General features: G+C 37.8%; 1 protein-coding gene across 1 annotated transcript in view; it reads left to right on the forward strand.

Annotated features, from left to right (window-relative positions):
• Positions 1–10,280, forward strand: part of vps8 (VPS8 subunit of CORVET complex) — a 72,035-nt gene that overhangs the window by 26,280 nt on the left and 35,475 nt on the right. The window contains exons 12-24 of the mRNA XM_019881883.1: positions 1,149–1,256; positions 1,903–1,983; positions 2,823–2,993; positions 3,954–4,028; positions 5,081–5,116; positions 5,201–5,291; positions 6,496–6,542; positions 6,635–6,724; positions 7,954–8,000; positions 8,391–8,613; positions 8,736–8,825; positions 9,141–9,192; positions 9,265–9,307. Coding sequence (XP_019737442.1) covers positions 1,149–1,256; positions 1,903–1,983; positions 2,823–2,993; positions 3,954–4,028; positions 5,081–5,116; positions 5,201–5,291; positions 6,496–6,542; positions 6,635–6,724; positions 7,954–8,000; positions 8,391–8,613; positions 8,736–8,825; positions 9,141–9,192; positions 9,265–9,307 — 1,154 coding nt within the window. The remainder of the gene's footprint in view (positions 1–1,148; positions 1,257–1,902; positions 1,984–2,822; positions 2,994–3,953; positions 4,029–5,080; positions 5,117–5,200; positions 5,292–6,495; positions 6,543–6,634; positions 6,725–7,953; positions 8,001–8,390; positions 8,614–8,735; positions 8,826–9,140; positions 9,193–9,264; positions 9,308–10,280) is intronic.

The following is a 10,280-nucleotide window of genomic DNA, read 5'->3' on the forward strand; positions in this document are numbered from 1 at the left end:
CAACCCAGCTGCGTTCACACGTGCACATTTGTTCCGGCGTAGCGTCGCAAACGAGCATTTGCTCTGGAGCAAATTTTTAAACCACCTCCCTGAGGTTGATCAAATTTGGTCCGGTATAAGCTCTTTAGTGGAGCTACGTCGGAGCAAATGTGCACGTGTGAACGCTCGACTGGCTTTGCTTCGGCGCAGCGTTGGACTAAACGTTGCCGTGTGAACGGGGCTATACTGAGGGTTTGTGATTGCTCAACTCAACTGTATTTATAAAGCACTTTAAAACAACCACCGCTGTATGCAAAGTGCTGTACATGGAGCAAATATCACATATACAACAATAAACAAGAAATTCATGACGAAGACAGTGGAAAGCACAAAAACAGTAAAACTAAAAATCAAGTCTCATGCTTAGTCAAAAGCCAAAGAATAAGAATTAGTTTGAGACGAGTTTTAAAGATGGGCAGCGAGGGGCCTTGCCGAATGTTCAGTGGGAGGTCATTCCAAAGAAAGGGACCAGCAACAGAAAAGGCGCGGTCCCCTCTAAGCCTCCGCTTAATTCTTGGTACCTTGAATAATGTCTGGTCCGCAGACCTGAGGCACCGGCCGGGCAGGTGTGTAGGGGGCTGGGGCGAAGGAGCTCAGAGATGTAAGGCAGAGCGAGGTCATTTAAAGATTTGAAAACAAATAATAGGATCTTAAAAAGAACTCTAAAATGTGTAGAGAGCTGTGGACACGTCAGAGGCGCGCCGTCTCCAGGCTAGCACTGCCACTTCTTCTTTCTCAGAGGATGTTATCTTCATTCAAGGCTGAGAACAGGAACCAGCTGGCCTCTTCAACACGATAAACCACTTTTGATTTGTACACTGTGCTTTTCCCATCGTGAATGAAGTCTTTGCAAGGTCGCATGAGTAAGTTGATAATACATCCAAAAGCAGAAAGCGATAATCACTCTTACACATGCTTTCTGAGTTTTTACCGTATACAGGCAAGTCTGAATTTCGAGGTGTACGTCTTCGGTGTAGCACCACATCGTGTTGCAACATTCCGGGCAGCACTAATAATACTAATAATTAATCAGATTTTTAGCAATATGTTCCCACAAATAAACAATTACTTTGTGTTGTTGTTGTTTTTTTTTTTTTCTTTTTTTTTAGTCTGATCCATCCAGTGTCCCACAGCTTGCATGGCAGTTTGTGTCCGTCCAAATGGCTGTCAACCCATTCTTAGCTTTCTGTAAAGGAGATACAGTTCACTTTCTCATGGTATGTACTGACCTTTTAACTGGAATAGATACATACTGTATTTTATCTTCATCTACAAATATCTAATTTACATAATGAACAATATTATTTTTATATGGATGTGTTCTATATATAAATTATATTTCCTCTTTGTGTTCATTTTTTTCTTTCCAATTTGTATTCAGTTCTCTACAAAGTCTGGTGGCACTTTTGAAATACACTTAACTATTACCACTGCATTCAGTAGCATTCTTTAATATTTTGCATTTGTGGTAAATAGTTCAAGTACTATATTATTTGATTTGGAACAGATTACATTTATTATTTATTAGCCCTGCCATAGTTTTTTTTTTTAAGATTGAAATTCAACGAGTTAACGAAATTCTGCTTAAAGATCTGCCTAAATTTTTACCATGAGCAAAGCAAGATGAATGGCCACAATTCAAATGTTCTTAATTTTGCTGACAAGCCCAATGCTTTTGACAATTACAAGTTACCTCATCCTCTGATGTAATAATTGTTGTTTTACATGAGTTTTGTGTCTTGTGACAGCAAACTTACTTGAATTCAAGAATTAAGACTAACTCCAAAGGTGGAAGAGAATGAACAAAAGTAAGTTAAAATAAGACTTTTTCATGAAATCATTTTACTTTGCTGCTTCGTCCAGATAAAAAGAGAGGAGATGGGTGCCATCCATGTTATCAAACAGAGACATATTCATCTCAGCTGCGATATAATCAGTTTGAATGTAAGTACTCCAAGTAAAGGTATGATAGCTTTTCAGACCATTTAATCTTCATACTGATACAATAGTCTTTGGGGGAATTGTTAATGTAAATTGTACAGGTGCAACGATTAATCATTTTGATAATTGATTAATTCTTTGGAGACCTTGTTTCATTTAAAATTATCCAAATCAACAGCAATTCAGCCTTTCAGTAGTAAATGTTCTCGAATTTCTGTATCTCTCCATGAAAGCAGACTGTTTCTCTTGGTGTTGTATCAAAATACAATATTTGCAAACATCTGCATTTCATCTGGAAAACACTGATCTATGTTTTTACCGTTTTTCTGACATGTTATGGACCAAACCAGGAACTGAATCAAATTAGTTCATTTTCTGCACTGTTCATGTGAAATAATGATGTTTTTGCATCACGGATAGAAAGAGAAACGTTCAAAAAAAATTCCAATTAATCGACACAGTCCTTGGCAGATTAATCGATTATTAAAATCATCATTAGTTGCAGCCCTAGTAAATTTAGTCATTGTCCAACAAATTTGTTTTAGGAAATCTCAACATTTTTTTTAACTAATCGTTGGTCTCTTCAATGTAGATATGGGTCATGTTTGAATTCTGGCATGTAGTTATAAAGTATGATTTGTGTCAATTTATAAATAATATTGAGGTTAGCACTAGGCATCTTACTCTTTTTCATTTGTGCAACACAAGCAAAATTGCTCAACTGTTTTATAAACTGTTCATTGTATCTCTGGCAGGCTTTTGTGGTAGTTGTATGACAAATTTACCTGGAAAGCAAGGTGCAGCATCGATTCACTTCCTTTCTGTCTCAATTTTATTTTTAGTGGATTAATGGTCGTACATTAGTCCTGATAGACAGCCACGAAAAGCTACAAGTTGTGGACCGACCCAGTCAGGAGATTTTGGAGATTCTGGACTTGGAGCAGGTGCAACTGGTATACAACAGCCGCCATTTCAAATCGCTGGCCACAGGAGGGAATGTCTCCCAGGCTTTGGTGAGGGATTTTCTGATGAGTTACAATTGGTTCGCGTGAATAATCACCACTAGATGGCATAGGAACATTAATAAGATAAGATAAGGTAAGATAAGATAAGAAAACATTTATTTGTCTCACAATGGAGAAATTCCCAATTTACAGCAGCAAAATTATGAAAGGGAGAAGTAGAAGAACAAAAAATATATAAATAAATATGAATGATAAAATATAAATACAAGCATATTAAAAATGGGTGACTGGGGATGATTCCAGGTTTTCAGGTCTGTCTATGTCAGTGTTTTTCAATCTTTTTCGAGCCAAGGCACATTTCTTTCATTGAAAACATCTTGCGGCACACCACTAGCTGAAAAAAAAAGCTTATTTAAACAATTAATTGTTACAGTATATTGTTCCTGCAAGCGTTTTTTTAACATTGAAAAAATAACGTTATATTATAACACCTTGACTAGGAATCAAATTGACACCAATCCAACATTTTATAATCTTACATATTTATTCTCACTCAGTGTGATAAACGGTTTGGATGAAAACATCTGATATCCTGGTAGCAATTGATAGAAGACACACAAAGCTCTTCCTCCACAGCTCTCATTCTTTCTATGGTTTTAGTTTTTACAGCAGTCAGGCTATTGCTTTAGCCGCTTCAGGTCTGGTAAAAGTAATTCCAAATGAAAGATAACTTTCGCCGGAACTTGCGCCGGAAACTTCGCTTGTCTCAAAGCATAAGGCGATTAGCTAGCGACCGCTACAATTGATTGTACTGGATTCTATTAAGGGTTAAGAGAGTACAGGGGGCTGAATACAAATGCACACCACCTTTTTCAAATTCATATTTGTAAAAAAAAAAAAAGACAAGACATTGAAAGTAGGGATGTTGTCAGTGTTTTGCCTGGGACAAGTTAAATCCGTCTTGCTCATATAATTCTCTGTCTCTAACACAGTATGTTTTTATTCCAGGCTTTAGTTGGAGAAAAAGCTTGCTACCAGTCTATTTCAAGCTATGCAGGACAAATTGTCTGTTTGGGCACCAAGGTACTATTTGTTAATGTGTGTCCGATATTTGTAAACGTTGGGAACAGTAATTGAGAACTTTCACTTAAGTGTCATTAAGGTAGGTAGGCTAAAATGAGTTGAAAATGAGAAGGTTTGCATTTCTTTTTTGATGGATGTAAAAGACAATCAAATAATTTTATAATTTATTACGTTGATATGTTTTTAAAAAGACTTTACAAACTAAACTGCAGATTAAATGGTCATTATAATAATAATAATAATACATTTTATTTGTAAGCACTTTTCAAGACACCCAAGGACACTTTACAATAACAAAAACAATAAAACACAAAACAATTAGTAGAATACCCATGTATTTCACAAACATCCAAAACAAATTACAGTATATAAGATAACTTGACAAACTAAATGACAAATACTCACGTGAGCAAAACATGTAACTGACAGCTAATCATTGTACTCAGATACAACGATTATTCACATAATAAATAGTAATGATTGTCTACACTAAGTTTCAGGTTTGGGTTTTACATGTGCCGACTAAATTTACACTGGTGTGACCTACACTACAATGGCCAGTATCGATTTGTCCTAGTCCAGTTCCTAACGATGTAGCGCGATCGCAGGGCAGACTCATCGATGCATTGGTTCAATAGATGTATTGTTACGCTCCAACTATAATTAAATCAGATGTTGTCATACTAAAATAAATACACATTGCCAAATTACCATTTCAATATTGCTGCAATAAACAACCTATGACAAATTGTCAAATTATATTTTGCAGTAAAAATATACTATTTATAATTCATGCCTGGTATTCACTTGCTCATACTTGAGCTGTATTGTCCATAGATTACTCATGCTTTCAACCTCATGTTGTTGGACAAACTACGCTGGAATTTTAATGTCTAGAGTTGCAGTATTGCCAAAACATGGCAAATCAAAATAATATTCATGCTAATCTACTTTTTGGCATTTCAGTCATTCTTAATGATATTAACATGAAATGGGATGCTGTGATACTTTGTAAAACACAATTGTCCATCATTCTGTCCCTTTTGTTTCAGTCAGCCCATTCTATGACTCTCAGGACCTGGAGAGAGGTAACTTCGTTTTCTTTACTTTGTTGTCTGTTGTTATTCTACTGTCTTTGGTACACTTAATTAATTTAGTCTCTGTATATGCAGCGCATTGACTGTTTGTTGAAGCAGGAACATTTTGTTGAAGCTCTCTCATTGGCCTGGTCCTTTCATGAACGAACAGCTAAGGCTGTGGTTGGTGAGTGATAATGATCATTATTATCCACCCATCCATTTTCTAATCCTCTTGTCCTCACGAGGGTCACGGGTCTGCTGGAGCATATCCCGGCTGTTTTGGGCAGAAGGCCGGGTACACCCTGGTCTGGTTGCTAGGCAATCGCACGGCACACATAGACAAACAACCATTTGCTCTCAGAATCACACCTCGGGACAATTTTGAGTGTTCCATTAACCTGCCATGCATGTTTTTGGAATGTGGGAGGAAATAGGAGTGCCCGCAGAAAACCCACGCAGGCACGGGTAGAACATGCAAACTCCACACAGGGAGGTCAGAACTGCAATCAAACACTGCACCTCTTCACTGTGAGTCAGACTTGCTAACCAGTCCGTCACCATTCCGCCATGATCATTATTATGATAATGATACTAATACTGTAGCAAATTGAACTCGTATGGTCCTAGACACTCATAGATGCTTTACAGTATATACAAAACAGAAAACAACACCTTCCAAAAAATGTATATCTACAAAAACTGGGAGGCATATAGAACAGCTCAAACCCTAAAAAAAAAAAAAGGCTTACCTTGAAACTAACATATAGTCCACTATTTTTAATTTTCTGAACGCTCCGAAGACTTTTATATCTGCTCTTCTTCAAAGTTTGGCTAGTACTTCTAAAAATATTTAAAATGGAAGTTACCTAAAGCATTACAGTTACAATGTTTGTGTGCCCTGTTATTGGCTGGCAACCAGTTCAGGGTATCAGGTTATACCCCGCACTGCCCGAAGACAGCTGGATGAGGCTCCGGCACGCCCGTGACCCTTGGAGGATAAGTGAATTTGAAAATGGATGGATGATTGCATGAAATTTTGTGTGATGCATGGAGTCCAAAGTATTGAAACATAGATTGTATGCATATGCAGCTCTCTATTGATCCTTCAGGACAAAATAAAAAAAATAACACTTTGTAATGTTGTACATTAATTGGCCAGAAGTGCAAACATACTCAGTCAGCATCCTATGGTCATGCAGCAATCCAGAAATATTGAGAGGTCTGCCTGTGCTTGGGAAACAAACTGTATGTGTATCATAGGGCTCACAGTGAGCACATTCTGGTCCCTTTACATCCAAGTCAAGTCAAAATACAATTTATCAAAAGTAAGTAGCATGATAGCATAATAATAATTGAGTAATGTTAACTGGCGTGTGTGTTCTCTCAAGGCTTGTGTGTCGATCCTTTCAAAAGAAAGGGAATTGTTGGTGACAAGGTATGCACAGAACTATCACAGTGACAGCAAGATGTGTCTGCAATTGACATGAAATTTTAATTCAATCTTAACTCTATTATGTGTTGGTGGAGATGGTGGAGATACTGTTCCAGTTTGCTGATCATGCTATGAAGAGGTGCCCAGAACAAGGCAGAATCCAAGTCATGGAGCAGCATTTTCATGTAAGTGCATTAAAAAAAAAAAAAAAAAACATACTCTACATTCTCCGAAGAACTAATTCCAATATTAATGCCGTTAATATCCGGACAATTGGTCAAAATATATGTTCAAGTAAAAAATACAATACTTGTATGTATGCATGTACGTATGTATGTATGAGGGTCATTCAATAAATATGATTTTTTTTTTTGTTGTTGTTGTTGTAAGGACTTCTAATACAGATAGAAGCGTACTTTTTTTTTTTTTTGTAAATGTAGTCTCCCAGCACTGTCACACGCTTTTCCTAACCATGCACAAGCTTCCATTTTCTCTCAGCATAAAAATATTTGGATTGATGTTTCAGTCAGTCGCTCACTTTCAAACTTGGTGCCTCTCGTAATGCTTTTAAGGGACCAAAGAGGTGAAAGTCTGAAAGGGCAAGGTCTGGGCTGTTAGGTGGATGAGGGAGCAGTTCCCAGCCCAGCTCATTGATGGTCTGCACCGTTTGGGCTGCTGTGTGATGCCTTGCGTTGTCATGATGCAAGAAGACTCCTTCTGACTGATAACCCCTGCGTTTGTTCTTTATGTCTGTCTTAACCTGCCTCAGCAGTTCACAGTAGTTGGCATGAAGTTTGAAAGTGATGATCAAGTCAAAAGTGTTGTGAGTGACTGGCTGAAACATGAGGACAAAGATTTTTATGCCCTAGGGAATATAGAAGCTTGTGCACAGATGGGAATAGTGTGTGAGGGTGCTGGGAGACTATGTTGAAAAAGAAATTGTTAGATTCTATCTGTATTAGAAGTCCTCATGCCGAAAAATTCACCATATTTCTTGAATGACCCTCATACATACATGCGTACATGCATGCATTCATGCATACATACAAATATTGTATTTTTTACTTGTACATATATTTAAATTGCCCAATCCTCATTTTCCCTTTTTTCCGGACACCGCACCGACAGTACCAAAGATTTTTGTAACTACTGCAAAACTGAATTTTTTTAATCACACAGGAATACATTCATTCTGAGCTATCATCTCAATGCAATATACACAGTTGTTGACTCCAACAAATCATTCATTAGTTAGTTTTATGTCTGTGTTGATTCTCACTCATCTTGGTCAATTCAAAGCGCTTGAATCATGTTTATTTTTTTTTTCCTTGTTGAAACGTTTAAAAAAATACATAACCAATTATGCTATTAATAAATGAATAATCACTGTCAAAATTCTCATGTTTATGTTCAGGATGTGATTCCAATCTTGATAGATTTCTGCCTGCTGTTGCAAAGGACGTAAGTACATTCTACAACATTATACATGATTGCAAGCACAGCAGACAATAAATAAATTGTGAAAATAGATGTTGGGATAGTATGCACACAGGTCGTGAATTTTCTGACCCCAAGCTTCATTATTCATAATAAATGTTTTTGGAGTCAAGGAGACTTTGCCTGGTTGTACATGTACAACCTATAATTCTTTTCAGTCACCACATTGTGAAATTTGGACGCATGACGCAAATTTGATGGGTTTTTTTTCCCCCACAAAATACTTTTTTATTTATTTATTTTATCGCAACCTTTGACCCTGATCTTTCTGTCACTGATTTTGACATGCTCTGGACAGGAATGCATGTTCCACGGAGTGTACAGTAAGCAGGAGTGTCTGTGTTTCAATTATAGCGATCTACTATTCGACCAGCTATATGCTCGGCTTGTGGAGAATGTGGTTGCTAAGGGTGTTTTCCTGGAAGCACTCGAGTCATACATTGTCATGGACCGCCTTGGTCACCTCCCCACACCCATCATGAAGGATCTCTTGGCCCATTACCACAGCAATGGTTTGATGGACAATCTGGAGAGATGCATTGTTCGTCTGGACGTCACAAGCCTCGATATACAGCAGGTGTGTCGATGTGTGTCATTGTGCACAGTGGAGAATGATTATAAAAACGCATCAAATCAGAAGAACTAATATTTTTCTACCCCAATTATCTTCAATGTGTGTTTGTGTGTGTTTGATTCAAGGTAGTTCAAGTTTGTTGGGCAAACCAGCTATATGATGCGATGATCTATGTGTTCAACAGTGGCATGAATGACTACATCACACCAATGGAGGTAATTTCACTCCCGCAGTATTTTGTAGTGCAAGTCTTAGGAAAACTATTTTGATCATCAAGGTGGTCAGAAGGGTCCAGTGTACAAATGTTGCTTCAGTGTAAGTGAGCAGAAAGTTTCTAAAATTCTGAATAGCATGCCGATTTCGGTGCAACCACAGATAAAAGTAGTCGGCACCACAATGCCATGCTATTGTGCACTGTATTTCATTGTTTGCAAAAATAATGGTAAAAATTCGAAGAAACCTGATGATAAATATGAATTATATAAAATGAGTATCAATGTTCTGAAAATTCAGTGCCTCTTTTGTTTCAGAAACTTTTTGCTGTAATTGGCCCACCTCTTCGGGAGGGAAGAAGCTTAACAGGTGAGTTAGTTTTCATTTTTCAGTAATTTGTACAAGACCGATGCTACTTTTTCTCTCATTTTCTCTGAACAGCTAAAGAAGTGGTGATGGGAAACAAACTATTGGTGTACATCAGGTAAGCTAAGATTGTGTATAAAAACTCAACGCACCCTTGTTCAAATACCCGGTTTTGTGACGTCTTTAGTTTTTATGCATATATATGTATATGTGTACAATAATCCCTCGTTTATCGCGGGGGTTACGTTCCAAAAAGAACCAGTGACAAGTGAAATCCGTGAAGTAGGATTTATTTTAAAAAATGCAAAAAAATGTGAGAAGGACGAAATTTCATATGTGCTGTATGTGGAACATACAGCACATTTGACAATAAAGTTGTGCTTGGTACTTGATAGTCAGCTTTATTTTTTACACTTATACAATACTGAACTATGTATACAATGCAGAGGCCTTTGCTCTAAGACTGCAAGGGAAGCTCAGCTTCCCCTAAAATGTCCAAAAGTAAGTGATCAAAAATTGTGTGTCCGTACAATTATGTGGACATGTCATTGACTAAATATGCGCGACAACACGCTCAACTTTTGTTCCGAATCAGCTTCTTACTGGTTACGACGCGACTCTCTTCTCGTTCATTCCCTCAGCTTCACTGTGCTTTAAACTGTGTGGACGCTAAGCGTCGACCGCGCGGACGCTGGGCGTCTCGAGAGTTCAGTCCCAAAGCATTGAAACGAGACGAGTCATTGGATAAATGCTGGTTTTGTCCCAGCCATCAGACGCTCAGCGTCTCTGGGAGTCTACGGACAGTGGCCGTTTATAGGCTGGCCAGGAAGCTCCGCTTTCTGCATGATGATCAGATGATCTGTCTGAGGCTGAATCTCTTTTTGATTGACAGCGAAATGAGCCAATCACCGATCTTATGGTGAAGGCAACCTTCTCATTTTTTTGAAAAGTAACGGAGAGTAAAATTCACGTATAAATAAACGGACACATTTTATGATGTAGGCCGAAATTGAGCTTCCCCTCCTTGACAGACCAGCATCTGCCACTGATACAAATAAACCAAAGACCAAAAATTTGCAAAGGTAAATTTG

This window comes from Hippocampus comes, unplaced genomic scaffold, assembly GCF_001891065.2.
Source record: "Hippocampus comes isolate QL1 unplaced genomic scaffold, H_comes_QL1_v1.1 scaffold36, whole genome shotgun sequence".
NCBI classification, from domain to species: Eukaryota; Metazoa; Chordata; class Actinopteri; order Syngnathiformes; family Syngnathidae; genus Hippocampus; species Hippocampus comes.